Genomic DNA, 19,012 nt, shown 5'->3' on the forward strand with positions numbered 1-19,012 from the left:
AAGGAACAGGAAGTTGACTAACAAGCTTTAAGATAATTCAAACAATTAGCTTTGCTTCTAATCCACTATCAGTTCTTGCACTCCCAAGAACAATTCACAAATAACTTTCACTGTTAAGCACCAGATTTTTGCTCAAATTTCGGATAAATTTGTTGCACTTCACTCCAAGATGTCCTCTCGGATGATAAATCAGCAACCGTTTTCCCAACATCACTCACCTGAAATATAACAATTTCTGTATTAACCCGAAATAATTTTCAAATATGATTTACTTGGAAATATGTAAAGCAAAAAAACATATAAAAGCCAAATTGCATAATATTTATCATTTCCTCCACAAATTGTAATAAAAATTATAATAATATCGGAATTAAAAATCGAAATCATCCAAACCTTTAGTCGAACCTGCTCCATTGTGATTGAGAAGCGCAAAGTTACAGTCCATGGTTCTGATTCCGATTCAAAATCAACCGTTATGCCAAATGGGATGCCTATAGCATCCGTTCTAGCATAACGTCGACCAAGTGATCCACTGCTATCATCCTTAATAATATCATTCTTAAGACATTCAAGAAGTGATTTAGTAATATGTTAGTTGATTTTTAAATCTGCTTTTAAATCATAATATTCGTGAAAATTCTTACTTGTTTATAGCTCACAGAAAATTTGGCTAACTCTGAGCGTACAGCAGCCATAATTGGCTCAAAGCGCGAATTTGCTGAGATTGGCAGTATAGAGCATTTGATCGGAGCAACAACTGGCCGCAGTGCAAAATACTGGAAGAAAATTAATGAAATTTTTAACCTGCGAAAGAAATTTACCTTGTAAACATCGAAGACGTATAAGGTAATCTTATTCTAAAAAGTTAAAAATCATACCACTCTTTGTTCATCACCCTCCCTTTGACGGAAAGAATGCTCCAAGACGCTATACATGATCCTTCCAATACCAAATGATGGTTCAATTACCGATGGGAAGAATTCTTCGGTATGCATCTAAAATATTTAGAAATATTATGATTAATGATAAATTCAAATCCTTTCACCCTTCATCCTTTGCACCCAGCAATTTCTTGTACGGAATTGTATTATAAAGCCAAGAGAGTAACGGACGACTCAAGATTTTTTAAGGCTTATAAGGCAGATATCTGCAAAGAAACATGTGAACACTCTTAAATGATAATGTTCCCATTCTTGAAAAGTGCAAGTGGAGAAATTACTATTTATAAATGTGGATATATAACCTTTTTTTCATATCTTTTAATGGAGATGTAATCTTTTTGCAATTCCACTATTTTATCTCCGCATTGAATTCTCGCATTTCTGCAATTAAATCTGATGAACACAAGATTTTAGATAAAAATTTCACTACAAACAGTTTAGCGCGATAATTACCGTAATGGAAAGCAGACTGCAATGTATAGGATCTAGTGAACTGGACATAATCAGAAATTACTGATTACTAAGTGGTAAACCAGCTAAAAAAAGTTTGTAACAATAAATTACCCCGCAGAAATAATCTCTTTTTCTAGCTTCTCAACCTCTTCTGGGGTGAGCTGTTCAAGTCGAGCAAAGATCTGAAAGTCTAATAAATGTAGATCGTTTGTTAGATGTAAAAACATGCTATGTGTTTAATCATCCCAACTATCTATACTTTTCTTCAAATTTTTTGTTTTATATAAAAGACAAGAAAAATTAGGGATTTTAAGACATATGCAATAACAATAATATGCAGTAACTATTGAGAAAGAAAAATTCTAGCACTTCAGCTTTCACAAAATCAGTGACATTAAGAAAGGAGAATGAAATTTTATCATCTAATAAAGACCACTCCAAGAAATCAATAGTTACCTGCTTCGCTTCCGTTTTGTAAATTTTTCCAATCACTGGCTTATTGGGTATTGCTTCGATAACCTGCACAATTTTTGGTTCGCTGAGCACTTTCTCAGCTACCAGCTTCTCTCCAGTAGCTTTCGAATGTTGCAGTAAATCATAGCATGCACGATCAGCCACTCCTACACATTCAATCCATCCATACGATGTCAAAATTTCAGCATCCCAACAATCCTGTAGAGGAATTATTTAGAAATGCTACTTTTCACCAATAAGCCAAATAACTTATAAATCTATTCTTTTCACTAATAAGCCAAATAACTCATGAATCTATTAACCTTAGCTTCCAATCTTATATTCCAAAGAGGGAACTTACGCCTTTACTCAATAACTAATGGATTACATCACATTAGTGATGACTTATTTCCTGCATGTGACAGTTATCGCGAATATCAAAACATAACCCAATCACATACCTAGGTATACTGATATGAGGTGAAGAAACTACACAATCATCAAAACACGACTCATACTGTGAATATGGACATATATTTTACAGCAGATATAAATAAATGAACTAACACAGGCGTAATGAGCCATTTCATTTGTCAAATGCTGCCTAAATCGCATTCTCTTTGGGTCTATTCCAGTCCGTATCAGATATTTATGAACTCGAACCATGTAGTAGCCAAGAGTTTCGTTTGCAACCAACTTCTATAAACTTATTATTTTGAAAACATCTGTACAATCAGCTTCAGTTAGATCACTTCTTTCCTTTATATTGGTAATTAAACAGTTCAAGGAAATGTATGCGATTACTGCTACCAATTAATTAAATACAACTTTTTCCTTAGAGTAATGTAGATATTACTGAAATCGAATTATACCTTAGCAACAGCATCCCCAATTGACAATGTCTGCGCTGGTGCACCATCCATTTGATTACAACCCGAGAACAACATCAGATTATAATCCTTTACTTGCTCAAATTTTGGATGAGTTTTATTATTCGGATCAACAAAATGTTCAATTTCACACATCGTAAATTCACGCAACCTCATCAGACCTTGTCTCGGAGAAATCTCGTTTCGAAAACCGGAACCAATCTGGGCCGCAGCAAACGGTAGCTTACCCTTTAAAATAAAAATTATAAAAAGGTAATCTAGTGTTAATAGTTAAAAAAGTACTCATGCAGAGATAAGATATATTGTAAACTAATAAGTGCATTGTAAACTAAGATAAGGTACATTCTCATTTCATGATTTTTTGAAATGATGAAATGAGAAAGGAAACAACAAAAAGGCTAACCAAACCAACTTCACTTTGGAATGTAAACAATTAAATCTAAGGAATTACAAACCTGATTAAATTCTAACAACCGTTTGAAATTAACAAAGATGCCTTGCGCTGTTTCTGGTCGTAAGTAAGCTCTGAAATCACCCGTTGGTCCTATCATTGTTGGAAACATCAAATTGAAAGCAATCGGCTCAGACAGTTCATTCCCTGTCATTGGAGATTTGATATTATGCTAAAAAATATAGTCCTTTTAATCTTACACAATAAAGAAATATCAATTATAACATAGGAGAAGTAACAACAATCTTATACCTTCATGATGACATTGTGCATATCTGCATCGTTGAAACCTTCCAATTTCGTCATGACTTCCTTTAGTTCCTCTTTCACACTTGCTGGTGTCTTTATATCCTGGATGATTTTTAAAACAATAGTTTAAAAATTCAATGAAATGAGATCGGTTTCTTTAACGAATCCAAAAAAGCATGCAATCAAAATATCAACTTCCACCTCGCACATTTTCTCAACAAAATTCTTGATCAGATGGTCAGCTCGAAAGCATTCACCAGTTTTCAGATCTTTCACCATCCAGTCCGAAAATCGATCAACATGTCCCGATGCTCTATAATGTTTGATAACAGAAAGATATCGGAGAATAGTGAATGCCAGTTAGATAAAATATTAAAATCAGAACCAGAAATACAACAAAAACAAAGAAGTGTCATGGAATAAACAAAATCACCAAATACAATGATTAATCACTCGATAACTTGAAATACAAATAAAATAAATCTTACTTTAGGACAGCTTCAGGAGTCAACACTGAACAATCCACCTCAAGCATATTTTCTTCAAGAACAAAATGATTTCTCCAAAGATTAATCATATTCGCTTTCATAGCACATCCCATCGGACCAAAATCATATAATCCAGTTACACCTAAATGTACAATTTTACTAAGATAGGATGGAAGTATAAATGTAAAGTGATAAATATCTTAGAATCAATCTATCCTTAGATGACTAATGATTACAAGTGAGAGAATGAACCATAAAATACCTCCATAGATAGCAAATGATTGATCATAAAAGAAGCGCTGCTTCAATAGATCTTCAAATTTCAATCGATCAAAAAACGAAACATTTTTGGGCACCAAAGCAAGTTCACGTTCTTCTAGTTTTTTCTTTCGAGCTTTCAGCTCAACAACTGCTCGGTCAATATCCGTTTTCGGAGCATCTTTTTCTTTGAGACAACGTATCAAATCACCAAACTCTTTCACAGCTGCACGAAGTGGTGCAAGTTCCTAAAATGGAATATGGAATGGTAGGATCAACACAACTACTGAATAGCTCCACCGGTCCCTCATTTCCTCATTCCTCAACCTAACAATTGAATGTTACAGATCAGCCCTACGTGACACTATTTCCTTTATTTGATCAATTTTGCCCTTCGTATTTTTATACTAATAACTGACATTACCTTTTCAAGTTCAGGTGAGGCCATATTATACAAATATGTTGATATGCGTTCGCGATTTTTCTTCCCGAAATGACCTTCACGTTTTAATCGATGACCTGATTTCTTATCGAAACCACTTTCTATCTGTCAAAAAGTTTCGTCCACATATGTATATGTATATGGAAGATACATTTCACGTAACCGCTAGCAATAACGCACGCTATAACGCAAGTTCGGTAATTTACATGCTGTAAGATCCCCCTTTCCCATCTTAATCATGCAATTACACCTATCTTCCCTTACCATTTCAACTTATACCTTCTTCCTTGCATTAAATAAATCAATTAGGTTATCGTCAAGCAACAGTCCCAAGAGATTTAATCATTTTAAAATTTACCCAACACTAATTAACCTCCATCCTCAACTTCATTTCCATTTTTTCAAGCGTCAGTATAAAACAATATCTCTGAAATCACCTGACTGTATTGATGAGAACTGTAAAGAGTGCGTGCCAGCGATATTATATCCCGACCAATCAACGTTTCACGATAATGAAGAAGACGAAACCAAAACCAACTATTCATCGAATTAACCAAGTCACTGTAGTTCACGTCGCTCACCTTTTCCCGTTATCTTTAAAAACACTGGTAACATAGTTTGTAACCTTTGAAACAATTCAAGGTAATGATTGGACTGGGAGGTTCATGTTCAAGCTTAAGGTCATTAGTTAGACTCGAGCAGTCTCGATATTACTGCCTACATCTTTGAGTTCAACTATATTTCTTAGCTTTTTTTAGCATCTCCGTGTGATTTGCTCTACGTTATATTTCCTCTTTCGCCTGTCTGTCTGTAGCTAAATAGTGTAGCGAACTGTTTTATGAAAATTAAACGAATGGTTCGATCGTGATCCGTGAGGTGGGAGTTCCCGAATTGCTAGAGAGCGATTGAAATATTTTTCGTCAAGGGCCCCATTCTTTTGATTTGTTTCATCCAATTCTGTTAATTAGTATTTTGTATTTGTCACATAGTTTGGTTGTCTTCACGTATTCGACGTTAATGACATGAATTTTTCTCGATTTTCCATGTATATATACTCAAGGTATTTCGGATATACAAAATCCGAAACCTATGAATTTCAGATTTTGAAATTTGTGAAATCTGTAAAAATTTATAAAATTAAAAAAAAACTTATGAAATTTATACCGAAAAATCTACTTACCTCATCCTTCCTTTAAGATTCTGGATGATTCCTCACTGTATTTCGTCATCATTTTACTTACGTTTCCTTACATTTCCGCTTTATATTATTCTGTGATTTACATACATCCTGTTACGCAACGCTGGTTAAACTTAGGGTACTTTATTCCATCATTTCAGTGTGCCTTACGTCCTTTTGTCGTAATTTAGATTTGTCTTAAATTACGACATCAATTAAATGTTTTTCTTCTTTTTTTGTGAAGTGAATGTATGTTCAGGAAAAGATGGTATCGAAGATGGAAATAGATGAACCAAAAGAGAATGCCAGTGATGAAAAAGAAGAGAGTGGCGATGCAAAAGGAGAGGAGAAAGATGACATGTCAAAATTGGAAGATCCCGACACTGCTATCCTAGAAAGTTAGCATTATATTATATCAGGTATCTAGTCTGACAAGAAAGTTGGAAAAAAGAGGCGCTATACTGAACGCCTGATCAGTCGAGATCAGGGATGTCGGGAAGCATGTTGTATTGAGCGACTTGGCAGATTGTATTCGAAAGCTCAGGTTTTTTCAAAGAAGGAAGTTATGTCATATGTATGAACAGGTAATCTGAGTTAGGAAGGTACCCGTTTTTGTCAATCTTTAGTTGCATAAACAGTAAAATAATGAAGTTTTGTGAATGTCACGATAAAAAAGTCAAGTGGAAAAAGTTTTCGTTGGAGGGGGAGAAGGTTGAAAGGCGTCCACATGTGTTCCTGTGCTTGTCAATACATGGGCATATTTTGAATACTTACGGAGGATGAATCAGGCAAAATAGTTTTATGGTTTTCAAATCTTGTTCTCAAAAAAGGCAAGGCACTGAAACATTCCACGGTTGTTCATAGAAAGAAATTTTAAGGATTATTAGTATTCTCATTGGTATTCTGAAATTCTAAAAGTTACTGTACAATACGTATCGATGTTCGTCAAGAAGTGAATTTTAGATTTACGGGCATGGTGTTCACAATTGGAAAAAGGTGAATTGCATGTGCTCCCACGGATGATTCAACTTTTACACAAAACTCGAAAACAATTGAGTGGGAATGTGCTTAAAAAGCTGATTACTTCACAACTGATGGCGTTACCCCTTATCAGGGACCAACTCATATCTTGGCTTCCGGCTACTCCAAATATTTCTGGTTTTGTCCAGCCGGTATATGCATTCATACATTCAATATATATATGTATGCTTTGTGCAGATTAGATGCTACAAGCTATATCGGTCATGAAGATCGTAGTTAATAACATGTTCCAGATGGAAGTCGATGTAAGCAAAGGTGGGCGTTCACCACGACCTTCCAGACGTTCGGGTGTTCAACCAAGTGTTGCTCCACCAGCGGAAGTAGAGCTTTATATCCATTTGCTTGTCTTACTTCATCTTGTTGATCAGAAGAAACTAGAGGAAGCAGAAAAGGTTTCGTCTTCATGTCTTTTTTCGATATATCTGAAGTTTGTAGTTTTTTCTTTTTTTTTGAATTCTTGAGTGGGATGAAACCAGCTCTGTTTTCCAGTGTGTGGAAACGCTAATTGAGCGGATCGACTATCACGAAAAACGTTCTCTGGATTCCATTGCAGCAAAAGCATTCTTCTACTTGTGTCTCATTTACGAAACAAAAAACAAACTTGATCAATTAAGAGCGTAAGTTTAGTAGCTAGAAAATTCAGATACGTGAACGGCTAGAAAGTGATTAGAATGATCGAGAGATGAGTATCATTTGGGTGCTTAGGATACAGGATTCTTTAAATATGAAAAGAGAAGGAATCACCAAGTCTAGAAGTAAATGTTATTTAAATGTGAGTTCCTATGGCATTTTTTCACCAATCCAATAAATAGTTCGATTTTAGTTATCTAAATGGTCGCCTTCGAACAGCAACGCTTCGTCGACAATATGATTCACAAGCAGTGTTGATTGTCTGTCTTTTGCGTGCCTATTTGCTTGGGAAACATTACGAGGCTGCAGCTATGCTTGTTTCAAAAGTTAGCCGTACATTTCAGTGAACTTTTTTATTCACCTCGGAAGAGTTAATGGAATATGTGATGTTGTTCACATATATAAAGGTGTGTAAGGGAAATAAAGCGATAAAGATTGTCAAGAGAGGACCATACGTTACAAAAAAGTTATGAAATCTTTATGCTAGACTGTGCTAGATTTTCATGTTTTTCTCGGAATTTTGATTTCCGCAAATGGAAGTACTGCTTTTGTTTAAGGTGACATTTCCGGAGGGTGCATCGAATAATGATCTGGCACGTTTTCTTTATTATCAAGGACGAATCAAAGCAATGCAGTTGGATTATACTGCTGCCGCCGGTTATTTTATGCAGGCGATTCGCAAAGCTCCGCAAGATGCTGCTATAGGTTTTAAGCAAAATGTAAAGACACATTTTTTAGCCAAATGAAATAAGTATTAGAAAAGCAGGAAGCATGGACCAAAGAATTTTTTAAATTGCCTAAAATTGTCAAGTCTTTTCAATTTATTTCAGTTCCACTGATTTCTCGTTCCGAAATGTCCAAGGCGTACACGACAATTGCTTGAAACAAACATTTGCAGGTACAAAAATGGATTGTTGTGATTAGTTTACTACAAGGCGAAATTCCAGAACGATCCGTGTTTCGCGTACCAATTCATCGAAAAACATTAGCACCGTATCTCGAACTTACCCAAGGTAGTTTCTTTGTACATGCTTGGCTAGAAGTAATCATAGACTCAAATATGTTTCATGCTTGAAAAAGTTTCTGTTTGAACATATAAAAGTACTTTAATTAATATTCCGGAACTTTGTGCATATTCTTGGGAAAAGTCTTTCATGTTTAAAAAGTTTGGTAAACAGTTTAATTCAAGTAATTATAACTGCAGTTGTGGATTAAATAAATATAGTCCAATAAAATAAATTAAATAAATATAGTGGATTAAATATAGTCCAAATTTCTCATTAAAGTCTTTTAAGTTTATGACTTTATATTTCTTTCAGCTGTTCGTTTGGGTGATTTATTGTTGTTCAACAAAGTGCTGAACAAACATGCAAAGCATGTTTTTGGGCCTGATGAAACTTTGACGTTGATTGTCCGTCTTCGGCAAAACGTCATCAAAACAGCGCTGCGCCAGATTAGTACTGCTTATTCTTGTATATCGATCAATGACATTTGCAAAAAGCTACTTTTGAATACCGAACAAGAAGCGGAATACTTGGTAGCTAAAGTAAGTTTGAAGTATTTTCATGTTTTTAAATGGGCTGTGGTGGTCTATGCCATTGGTGAGGAATTTTACAGGCAATCAAAGATGGTGGTATTGAAGCAGCGATTACATTTGATTCGCAGAATTCATCCGAGAGATACATGCAATCGAAGGAAACGGAAGATGTTTATCGTACCACAGAACCGCAGACGCATTTTGATACTCGTATTCGGTAAGGAACAATTAGTGGTAGATTTAAATATTTGACTTTTTGTAATTGGAAAGTTTTCGAAACCTGCATGCGATTATAAAAAAAAAAGGAAAACTTTTCTGTACATTTGGATTACGACTCGATAGGTCTATTCATAACTCGATCGTTATATCTTTTCAGTTATTGTTTGGAATTGCACAATCAAGCGGTGAAAGCATTACGTTATCCGCCAACAGCTGGTAAAGGTGTGGTTGAATCGATTGAGGAGCAGAGAGAGCGTGAACAGCAGGTGAAATTATTATTATTAATAAACTATATGTATTATGTATTATTAATAAACTGTGCTGCTTGGATATATATAATATATATTGTAAGACGATGAACAATTGAAACTTATCATTTTCAGGAGTTAGAATTTGCGAAAGAAATGGCTGAGGAAGATGATGATGACTTTTGAATAAACGTTTGATAATTGTTATGGATTTCATCCTTAATAAAATAATTTAACTTTGAATGAAATAATCTGAAATATCACGTTCATCAACGTCACTGTTCCCATGAGCTTGTTATCTACTTTTTTTTTCACTTGTAATCATTAATTTCTAATTTCGATAGCCATTAATTTACTTATTCTCTATACACTTTTTTCTCATTTATATCCTTATGATCGGTAATCTTTTATAAAGTTTTATTTTCCAATTTAGCCGGTTTATGCAACGTTTCAAACAATATCTTACGCGATACTATACATGGATTCGATATGACTACGAATTAGAACCAACATTTGCTCTTTGTGGTGATATTTCATTGCGAAATGATGATGCTAGGGGGTTATGGGATGTTCAGGATATCGTTGAGAAGTTCCGATTCGCTTGGGGTGTGCCGAAAATTAGAACTTGTCAAGGTTTATTATTTTCCAGTTTCGGTTCATATTCATCGGTCCTTTTTCATCCAAAAATTTCTAGAATGAAAGTGGGGAAGCGAACTCTGTGTACTTGACAGTTCAGTTTTACCTGCTGATGGAAGACATGAATTATTTATTTGTTCTTTTACAAGACCGTTTTTCATATAGATTAAAGAAGAATATCGACCTGTATTTTATCAATTTATTTTTTTTTTCAGCAAAGAAGACAACTCGTAAATTTGATATACATAGAACGCTAGAACTCAAAACAAAAATGGTAGTGTGTCATATATGCGGTAGTTACCACGATTACGACAAAATATGCGGTAGTATTTTTTTTTTTTTGTTTTGGAAGGAGAAGGAAGTTTTATTGTTATGAGACGTATACTCGAGATTGTTCTTTTCATTTGAGAATTTATCTTTTTAATTAAAGAAAGAAATATCAATGATAAATACTGGTAAGTGCATCTACTAACATTAATTTCTGGTATCAAGCCATCTGATTTTAGCAGGTTATGTCTATGAACTAGAGCGGTGGGACATGGTGGCTAAAAAATGGGGAAGCTCTCATCAAAACAGTGTAATATGTAGAATATTATGTCCGTGAAAGACTTAAAAATCCTAATTTTTCTTTTAATGATGTTAATTTAGTTGGGATGATCTCAAAGCTCTTCGGACCATATAATTTATAAAGTAGTTGTAAATAGTAATTTAGAATTCAAACTGATATTTCAATTGAATTACAGCAATATGTTACAAGAAAGTCCGAGAATTGACTAACTTGATGAAATCCAAAATTATGGCATACAACCCTTACATTGGAGAAAAGCAATCGACGAATGTGAAATTTGAGGATGATCCACGTCCTGAATCGAGTGAAACGCACCAAGATGATGGAGATGCTAAGGCTTCGATCGATCGAACAGATAGAAAACGAATTGTTGAATTAGGAATTCCACGACCAACATGGTTTAAGCCCAAATTTATAGACAGTTCTGTTTGCAGTAAACAATAAAGTCAGACGTAAACATCCGACGAGGATATCTCTATGCTTCCGTTAACAAATAAGTTGTACAATTCTGAAGCTGCACAGAATTTCTTTGCAAAATAAATTTTTAGGACCTTAGTGTTTGAAATTCAAATTAGCGTAAGATTTATTGTCATCATCCCTATTTCTACATATTTCTTATTGCTTTGATTGTAGTTACTGACTCCTTGATCCTCAGTGCACCATATTTTGCAAACTAATTAAGCTGCATCCAGACCAAAATCATATGGCCCAACGATTAATTAGCGATATCTTGCGGAAACTTCTGTAAGCGAACATATCCACATGACGTTCGGTTGCATGTTTACAGGATTACTTCCCTCGTGAAAACTATCATGAGCTATCTATCAAATAGCTTCGTTATGAAGTGTTTCGTTTTCTTAATTTTTCCCATTAGGTCGAAATTTCTATTTCGTTTATGACGGACACCAAAACATGCGCCACTCCGTTTTACTTAGGAAATGAAGTTCGTCAAAATCCAAATCATATGCAAGGTGAAGTATGCAGGAGCCAGTGCACGTGTCAAAAACAGTAATATGATACTGTATATGAAAAGAGGAAAAATCTGTTTTACGTACAACCCTCAATTCATGAAGATAATAAAGACGATAATACTGATATTGTGGAATCATATTACAATGATCAAACGGATATCCCAGTGACAACACTATTCACTGCAATACCAAAAATATCACATGTTTACCAACACCACTGGAAAAAATCAATAAGTTGTGGTCAGAAGATGATTATTTATCAGATAGCTCTTCAAACAATGTGTTAAATTTAGTGAGCCGAGCTAAGGTGGGGACGTCCTTTTTCTGATAAACTTCGCCTTTGGCAGCACTTCTGAAGATCCAAAAGGTTCAATCATTTTTATTTATTAAGTAGCTTCTCTTTACATAGAATTTCGATTGATCTGAAAATAATTACCAGAGAACGAACTGATGCAATAAAGAGCAGAATGTTAGGAGGTGAACCCTGAAGTGAAGGCATTAATTCAAAGTGCAATCAATATGACAATACTGACAAGACCGAGAGGAAGGAAGGGAGACAGGGGAGCAAAGAGAATCATGGAAAACAGAAGAAATCACTTCAGTACCAACTGACGGGTGATGGTTTAAAAAACAGATTCATAGCTTCGCGAAACTGGAAATGAAGGACTGCGACCAAGCCGTTTCTTCGGAAATCTTTCCAGCATCCCTGAGATATCACGAAGCGACGGCCTTTCTTCCGCTGCGTAATTCCAGCACTGGACTAGAATATCCTGGAACGTAGCCTCTTACTTCTCTTGAACATTTAAACAAACCTCATATGTGACTTACTGGAGATTTTTGGCTTTCGGAAATTTTAAATCGTTTTTAAATTCAGCTATTATTACCTTGACTTCCCGAGGACCAGAAATATCACCAACAGGTGCTTTGAAACCACATCCAACTTTCCAAATGACAACATCCGGATGCAGCTCTCGGAATGGAAAACGATACGTCATTAGTTCATACCAGATGGTCCTAAAAACATATTGCAATGTGGATTCTTCACAAGTGAAGGAAGACCAAATTCGCAAATTTTTTCAACAAAAATTACCCAAACGCATAAACGTCACTGTTTTCGGTGAATGGTAACTGGATCAGTTCAGCCGATAATGCTTTGATCAGCTCCGGAGCAACATAACACAACCAATACTGTGGAACAATCAGTATATGATTCCTTAATCATTCCTGATTCATTCCATTTCATTGCAACTTTAATTACATCATTACCCAACTACATTTCAAGTTTCATGCTAGAAATCTCAGTACTCTGGATAAATTTTATGTGTCATTAATTCCTCTCGAGAACCGAAGTTTTACAGTCTTGTCTAACCTCAAGCGCCAAAAAAACATATTTTGTGAGAAAGTTATTCAAAATACCAGTTGAATTGACAAACATTATTGATTTATTCAAGATCGATTTTTCGACGTTAGCTTCTCGCGTAAATTCTTAATAAATAAATAAAACTACCTATGCGGCTGACCAAGTCGCTTCATATTAAAAAGTCCAAAATCTGTCAGGACGATACGATTTCGACTTTCCACAAAAATATTTTTCGTTCGTAGATCTTTATGAATAATCTTTTTTGTATGCAAGTACGATACTCCCTAAATACACTCGTAATTTTGATTAGAGTAAAATTTGAAATTAAGTCAGATATCTCGATTTATATTATCGTTTTTTATTAAGAAAGTCAGTAAGGTAAAAAAAAAAAGAAAGAAAAACGTTGCTATCAGAAAACACAGTATTAGTTATTTGTTTTCAAAATTACTTATTTAACTTCCAATAGTTAAGACGTTTACCTGACATATCTGTGTAGCAAAATGCACGATCTCAGTGAAATTGAATTTTTCGTAATGATCATGAAGTAACTGGTGCAGCGGCCGACCTTTACAATAATGCATAACAATACCTAATTTATGTTGATCAAAAGTGTAGCCCAGAAAGAGTACTATATTGTCATGTCGTGTATTCTTGAATGATGCAACTTCCACCTGCAAGAAATTATGCTTTCAATCAAAAATCTAGAAGTTTGGTAAACCTTATTTTCATTAAAACATTTAGAAACCTAAGAAATTGGATGTTCTAGAAGATCACTAGGTAAAACAGTATACGAAAGCACACATCCCTTAACTTTGTGTTCTAACTTGAATCAAAAAGGTAAATGTTTTTGCCGTCTTCTCGGGAATCCCCATAGTTAGACATAGACTAAACAAAACTTCTAAATCTCCTATTTCTGCAGTTCCTCAAACACTAAAGTGCAATAAAATTGGAGGGTATCGGCTGTAAGTTAGAAAAATTACCTTGAAAGCTTCTAACTGCTTTTCTTCATCCACATGATCCATATTCAGCAATTTTACTGCTACATCACCATACCAGTTTGCTTTGTGCACCTTCAAAAACAACAAATAGTTCGTGACTACCTTCTACACAGTTTTCTTTAGTCAAAATTCGTCTTACTTAAGAGAAAGGGCAGCATACATCCGAGCAAGTATCATAATTATTCCAACAAATGAAGAATGGATCATATTAAAATTTGAGGATGGGAAATTCAAATACATTGTCAATCTTGACATCATATTTCATTTATTATAAAAGAAAAAGCCAGTAATCATCAAATACCTCCCCAAAACGCCCTTTTCCAATCAAACTTTGTTTCTTGAATTCGATTTGACTAAACGGAATAGTAAAATCATTCCAGTTATTTGGTACTCTAATCGTTCCATTACTCCATCTGTCACGATTCAGTGAGCAACCCGAGTAAGGACTTAACTTTGAACCATCCAATTCTTCCTGAAAATTATATCGAATTTTCACTTTATACTGTACATTATCATTTTGAAAAACCGAAGTAGTATAATGAAAAAAGTTAGATCCAACCCGATTATCAAAATTGCCGCCATTGCTTCCCATCGAGTCAATGAATAAAGTACCTTCGGAACCTTCTGAACCACCAAGAACGACGGTGCCACTGGAATTTACGGTACAATCTGAGCCCTGCGATGAAATTAAACATTGCTGTTCACTGAAACACTCAACAGAAACTAATTTAATGCAGAAGAAAATGCATCATAGAATCCTCAGAATTCCACGTTAGCTCTATTTCATTCACCTTGCCGCGAACGTAAAAGTGCATGCTTGGTACAAAATTTGGGTGGAAATTTTGATCCCTGAGACTTAATTAAATTTCACATTCCTCAATTATTGATTTGACAGATGCAAAATGAAGAGTATCACTTGCACAGTTTGAACGAATTTTTGCGCAACTTCTACCTTTTTGGCGAATTGTACTTTTTTTCCACCTAACCATACCCAGAAAGAAAACTTCAAATCTGTTTCAGCAACAAAAAATTACAATTGCTTATAATTTACCTGCCGCCACCTTCTACAACAATATCAGGCACTTCGGGAACTGCTTCCGGAAAATCAAAATTACTTTTGTATGATGAAGGAGGTGCTGATGGCAATAAGAATGGACTGGATGTTGGAAGCGTAGCTACAAAAATTTGGTTTCCTAAAACTTTCGTAAATGTTAAAATAGCGTGAAAAAAAGATACATTCATACTAAAAGAATCATAACATAAATACTACGAAACTGTCCCAGAAGCCAATATAGATTTTCACAACATATCATACAGAGAGACACTGTAGAGATTACCAGAATATATAGTTGGGAAAGCCGGCGTTGAAGGCGCCGAGCTGTTTGCACTCGAAGAACTATCTACGGGATCAAAAGGAAACGCCTGTTGTGACGAAGCACTGTATTCCGATGGTGTCCACCCATCCTACAAAGTTTTCACAAAATGTAGAACTTAGTCTTGAGATTTGTGAAAAGTTGTGCAAAGTTCATAACATCTGATATCTAGCAAAAGCAGAAAACTGTTTCAGGATCCAAAAAGCTCTGACTGAAAAGCAACACATCAGAAAAAATAAAAGAACTCACTATAGAATATTTCCGATCAATACCTGCAATATTTCAGAAGTAAACTCACATTTCCGATGTCTTTCATGAACATTTCTTTCAGTGCCTGTTTGAGATAAGCAGGAGTAAGACCGCATGAATCACCAATTTTCTCTTTACAGTGCGGATGTACCTTCCACCTATACGCATTTTATATTTCATGTTTGTTTTTTTTTTATTTCAAATGACAAATGTTACAAAGTCTGTAGTTATAACCTTGAAAACGACAAAATTCTATATAGTAACATACGGCGAAAAAGAAAAATTTGTTGCAAGGATAAGAAATTTTCTAAAGTGCTGTAATTTCCATCGCAAACTTACTTGCATGATTTACATTTCTCATATTCGCTGAAAAAATTTAACTGTCGTTGACAGAAGTGACAATTTTCTGTGGAAATACGAAAACCTTTTCGCCGATGCCACTGATGGGGAATCGAGTGCTTGGCACGGGCAGTTTTCGGTGTTCGAGGCATTGTATCTGCAAAAAATAATAACTAGATCCTTATATTATGGCCTTAAAGCGGTTCGGAATTCCGAGATCTTCAAATTTTACAACCAAATCAAGAAAAAAAAGAACAACTCACTTGCCATCTGGTTCACATAGTTTAAATGCGATGATGATGGGCTCAAAGTCGCCCCATGATTGACTACCGACAAACAGTCATTGATTGAACGGGAACTAAAAATAACAATAAAATTACCGTGAATATACAGTGATTGAAACCATGGCTGCTTATCTTATATTAATTTGATGATTTGGGGATCCTGATAAATATTAACGTTGCACAATTCAGATTTGGACATGACAAATTGTCGTAAATCACTCAAGATGAAGAAAATTTAATTATTGGTTTTTAGTTGAAAATCATACTACATCTCTTAAATAAAACAACTGTAATATTATTACTGGGCAAATGCAGCATAAGATAACGATAGCCATAATTTAGTGTCTAGTATTTTCCATGGTTTAAAAAAAAGAAATTAATACTACAGTCTTTTACGTTTAGTCCATGAAAGTATGTACGTACCTTGTCAATCCACTGCCTCTACTACTATTAACAGTATATTGAAGATTCGATTCATGAGAATGTGAGCGCATTAGGCCATCCGTCATTAAATATGTTGTCGATAGACGATTAGGAACTGACTTCTTTTCACCAGTACTTCTGTAAACAAACGGATTCATCAAAATTTTCCTTTCTGAAGCAACGAAAACAAATGAGAACCGAGATTTCAAACACTAATTCATAATATTGTGAAAGTATGGAGTAATAACTTGACTGGTAGGTTCGGTACACATGACCAAGTGAAAGCATTATAAAAAAAAAGAAAAAAAACATGACTTCAGTTTTATATCATTCCAAGATATGAAACTAAAGTCGTGATAGATTTCCTATCAGCAATTACGGCGCATAACTACTAATCCCGCTAAAGCATAACTACTAATCGAGCACTGCAATTTTATAGTATTCAAGTTAGAAAAAACCTTGGGAAAACATTAAGCGTATTAGAAAGCGTCGTATTGATTATCGTAACACTTGGGCTTGCTGGTGGTGTAGTTGTTGGAAGTGATGACTGAGATAAATTTGACCCTACTCCTAAAAAACTGAATAATTAAAAGATTCAAAAGAAAACCAAAACATCGATAGTAAACTGGACACTAGAAAAATAGAAACAGAACTGTTAATTCTAACCTGAGCCAGAGTCGCTAGCGCTCGACTCCGCAGTGTTTTCATATGGAAACGACTTGCTATCACTTGAAGCCAAATGATCGAAACTCATCCAACATAAATCTCTGTCACTAAATGCGCGAACTGGTTCATATGCTTCGTCTATAAAAATTAAATATCAGAAATAATTATTTCCAGTGAATTAATCCGCATTCGCTAATACTGGAATTTATTAATGCCTTTAACGTAGCAGCAATAGCCAAAGAATGACGATTTATGCCGTTTTTCATGCACACTCTTCCAAAAGAGTGAATATCAAAGCTCGAAATACAAACGATCATGTTTACGGACAACTATTCTATCATCTTACTGATAAAAACAAATCTTGACAAATAAGAAAACCTGATAATTTCTGGAACTAAGATTAAATTAAAGAATCCGATAAGCATAAAGGGACTACGAAACCACATGCTTTTTTCAAAGATATGGTTTCCTAGAACTCATTTTAAACGTCACGAAAATCCAACAAGTAACCTTTCCATTTTGAAACATAACTTCGCAACGAGTACGATGACTTGCGCAATCTACGACGGCCATCTGATGTAAATCGAAATCTTTCGCAGATATCCAAAAGCTACAATAAATGTAGTGAAGCATTGAATCCAATAGTTTGATTGTCAAATAACTCCACTTCCGCTTCAACATTCGTCAAAATTAAGAATAAAATTAATGAAAATATGGTGAAATGCATCTATCCATTCATTTACTTTACATCAGATAACAATCACAGTCTTCTGATCAATTTCATAAAAAACGGTAAAATAAGATACATGCAAGAATCTCACTCAGTTTTGCAAAATGACGAAATATTAATCTCACAGAAAATATCCCAAAATTGTGAAGATCCATGGGAAACTTGAAACAGATATCACCAGATAGGTAATTTTAATACAAAGTCATTTAACGGTTGACATCATATAAGCCATCTTTGATGTGATTATTTTTCAAAAAATAAATAAGATTGCACAGGAAACGAAGAATTTTCACTACCTGTTTGTCGTTCGTAGTAATTAATACACAAAATGTTTGCAAGCATTCTAGAACAGTAACAATTTCTCTTGGTAATAAATTGACATATGTTAGCCATTCATTTAGAGATGGATATTTCGTACCCCGATAACGTTGATTTAAATAACATACTTGGGAAGCAAGTCGAATTAATTTTGCCTAAAATGGATTATTCGCAAATTTTTGAAACTTGTATGATAGTTAATCATGCAATATGTAGATAATTAAATGAGAGAGACATGAACGTTATAACATCCTTTTGACAAACAAGTATTTTTGACCAAAATGTTTCCTGAATTTCCCATAAATCTATGAAAATCAATAGCAGAATAAATTTCTCATTTCTCGTGTATCCTTTATTAAATGAACACCAAACGTGAAATCAAATCTAGCATTTAGAACTACAACTTCATTCCTTATTGAAGTATTTCTTGTCAATAAACTCCAGCAATTGGTTTATGAGTATATTTCACTAAAACCTCATCAATTTATCAAATGATTTTCATATTTGTAATTTTTGAAAAATTGCTTGGTTAAAAAAAATATATATACATATATATATATATATATATATATATATATATATATATATATATATATATATATATATATATATATATATAT

At 34.4% G+C, this 19,012-nt stretch overlaps 4 protein-coding genes across 4 annotated transcripts in view; 2 read left to right on the plus strand and 2 right to left on the minus strand.

Moving 5' to 3' along the window:
- Positions 1 to 3: 3 nt before the first annotated feature.
- Positions 4 to 5,206, minus strand: LOAG_05879 (glycyl-tRNA synthetase). Its single transcript, XM_003141416.2, has 16 exons — positions 5,063 to 5,206; positions 4,608 to 4,730; positions 4,188 to 4,431; positions 3,926 to 4,067; positions 3,639 to 3,750; positions 3,441 to 3,539; positions 3,193 to 3,360; positions 2,720 to 2,965; positions 2,415 to 2,546; positions 1,851 to 2,066; positions 1,506 to 1,576; positions 1,244 to 1,322; positions 879 to 995; positions 645 to 776; positions 394 to 543; positions 4 to 218 (listed from the first exon to the last, which is right to left on the minus strand). The coding sequence occupies exons 1-16, from the start codon at positions 5,168 to 5,170 to the stop codon at positions 114 to 116; spliced, it is 2,244 nt and encodes a 747-aa protein (XP_003141464.1). The 5' UTR covers positions 5,171 to 5,206; the 3' UTR covers positions 4 to 113.
- Positions 5,207 to 6,056: 850 nt separating this feature from the next.
- On the plus strand, positions 6,057 to 9,670 carry LOAG_05880 (RPN-3 protein). Its single transcript, XM_003141417.2, has 11 exons — positions 6,057 to 6,200; positions 6,766 to 6,974; positions 7,077 to 7,235; positions 7,333 to 7,460; positions 7,667 to 7,799; positions 8,031 to 8,192; positions 8,372 to 8,486; positions 8,793 to 9,019; positions 9,091 to 9,227; positions 9,387 to 9,495; positions 9,613 to 9,670. Exons 1-11 carry the CDS (start codon positions 6,068 to 6,070, stop codon positions 9,661 to 9,663), a joined length of 1,563 nt encoding a protein of 520 aa, XP_003141465.1. The 5' UTR covers positions 6,057 to 6,067; the 3' UTR covers positions 9,664 to 9,670.
- Positions 9,671 to 9,917: 247 nt separating this feature from the next.
- On the plus strand, positions 9,918 to 11,314 carry LOAG_05881 (ribosomal protein L32 containing protein; the record flags this gene model as incomplete). The annotated part of the gene is made up of 3 exons (XM_003141418.2): positions 9,918 to 10,110; positions 10,329 to 10,436; positions 10,857 to 11,314. The coding sequence occupies 3 exons, from the start codon at positions 9,918 to 9,920 to the stop codon at positions 11,123 to 11,125; spliced, it is 570 nt and encodes a 189-aa protein (XP_003141466.1). The 3' UTR covers positions 11,126 to 11,314.
- A 282-nt stretch (positions 11,315 to 11,596) lies between these two features.
- The window catches only part of LOAG_18373 (TKL/RAF/KSR protein kinase), a 7,879-nt gene continuing 463 nt past the window's right edge, over positions 11,597 to 19,012 (minus strand). The window contains exons 2-19 of the mRNA XM_020451033.1: positions 18,371 to 18,547; positions 17,855 to 17,954; positions 17,345 to 17,482; positions 17,137 to 17,248; positions 16,679 to 16,816; positions 16,235 to 16,329; positions 15,972 to 16,128; positions 15,682 to 15,790; positions 15,348 to 15,474; positions 15,062 to 15,203; positions 14,570 to 14,714; positions 14,312 to 14,482; positions 13,993 to 14,082; positions 13,492 to 13,683; positions 13,160 to 13,296; positions 12,743 to 12,865; positions 12,537 to 12,666; positions 11,597 to 12,422 (exon numbers count right to left, since the gene is read on the minus strand). Of these exons, the coding sequence (XP_020305225.1) occupies positions 12,276 to 12,422; positions 12,537 to 12,666; positions 12,743 to 12,865; positions 13,160 to 13,296; positions 13,492 to 13,683; positions 13,993 to 14,082; positions 14,312 to 14,482; positions 14,570 to 14,714; positions 15,062 to 15,203; positions 15,348 to 15,474; positions 15,682 to 15,790; positions 15,972 to 16,128; positions 16,235 to 16,329; positions 16,679 to 16,816; positions 17,137 to 17,248; positions 17,345 to 17,482; positions 17,855 to 17,954; positions 18,371 to 18,547 (2,430 nt within the window). The 3' untranslated portion in view covers positions 11,597 to 12,275. The remainder of the gene's footprint in view (positions 12,423 to 12,536; positions 12,667 to 12,742; positions 12,866 to 13,159; positions 13,297 to 13,491; positions 13,684 to 13,992; positions 14,083 to 14,311; positions 14,483 to 14,569; positions 14,715 to 15,061; positions 15,204 to 15,347; positions 15,475 to 15,681; positions 15,791 to 15,971; positions 16,129 to 16,234; positions 16,330 to 16,678; positions 16,817 to 17,136; positions 17,249 to 17,344; positions 17,483 to 17,854; positions 17,955 to 18,370; positions 18,548 to 19,012) is intronic.

The sequence above is a fragment of the Loa loa genome (assembly GCF_000183805.2).
Source record: "Loa loa unplaced genomic scaffold supercont3.279, whole genome shotgun sequence".
Lineage (NCBI taxonomy): Eukaryota > Metazoa > Nematoda > Chromadorea > Rhabditida > Onchocercidae > Loa > Loa loa.

Bases quoted from the DNA above. Each gene is read 5' to 3' on its own strand.
- LOAG_05879 (XM_003141416.2), bottom strand. From the start codon at position 5,170: ATGAATAGTTGGTTTTGGTTTCGTCTTCTTCATTATCGTGAAACGTTG. The intron at 4,432-4,607 runs GTAATGTCAGTT...ATTCCATTTTAG, and splicing joins CCTCACCTGAACTTGAAAAG to GAACTTGCACCACTTCGTGC. The intron at 777-878 runs GTATGATTTTTA...ATTTTCTTCCAG, and splicing joins AGGGTGATGAACAAAGAGTG to TATTTTGCACTGCGGCCAGT.
- LOAG_05880 (XM_003141417.2), top strand. From the start codon at position 6,068: ATGGTATCGAAGATGGAAATAGATGAACCAAAAGAGAATGCCAGTGAT. The intron at 8,193-8,371 runs GTAAAGACACAT...AAACATTTGCAG, and splicing joins CTATAGGTTTTAAGCAAAAT to GTACAAAAATGGATTGTTGT. The intron at 8,487-8,792 runs GTAGTTTCTTTG...TATTTCTTTCAG, and splicing joins GTATCTCGAACTTACCCAAG to CTGTTCGTTTGGGTGATTTA.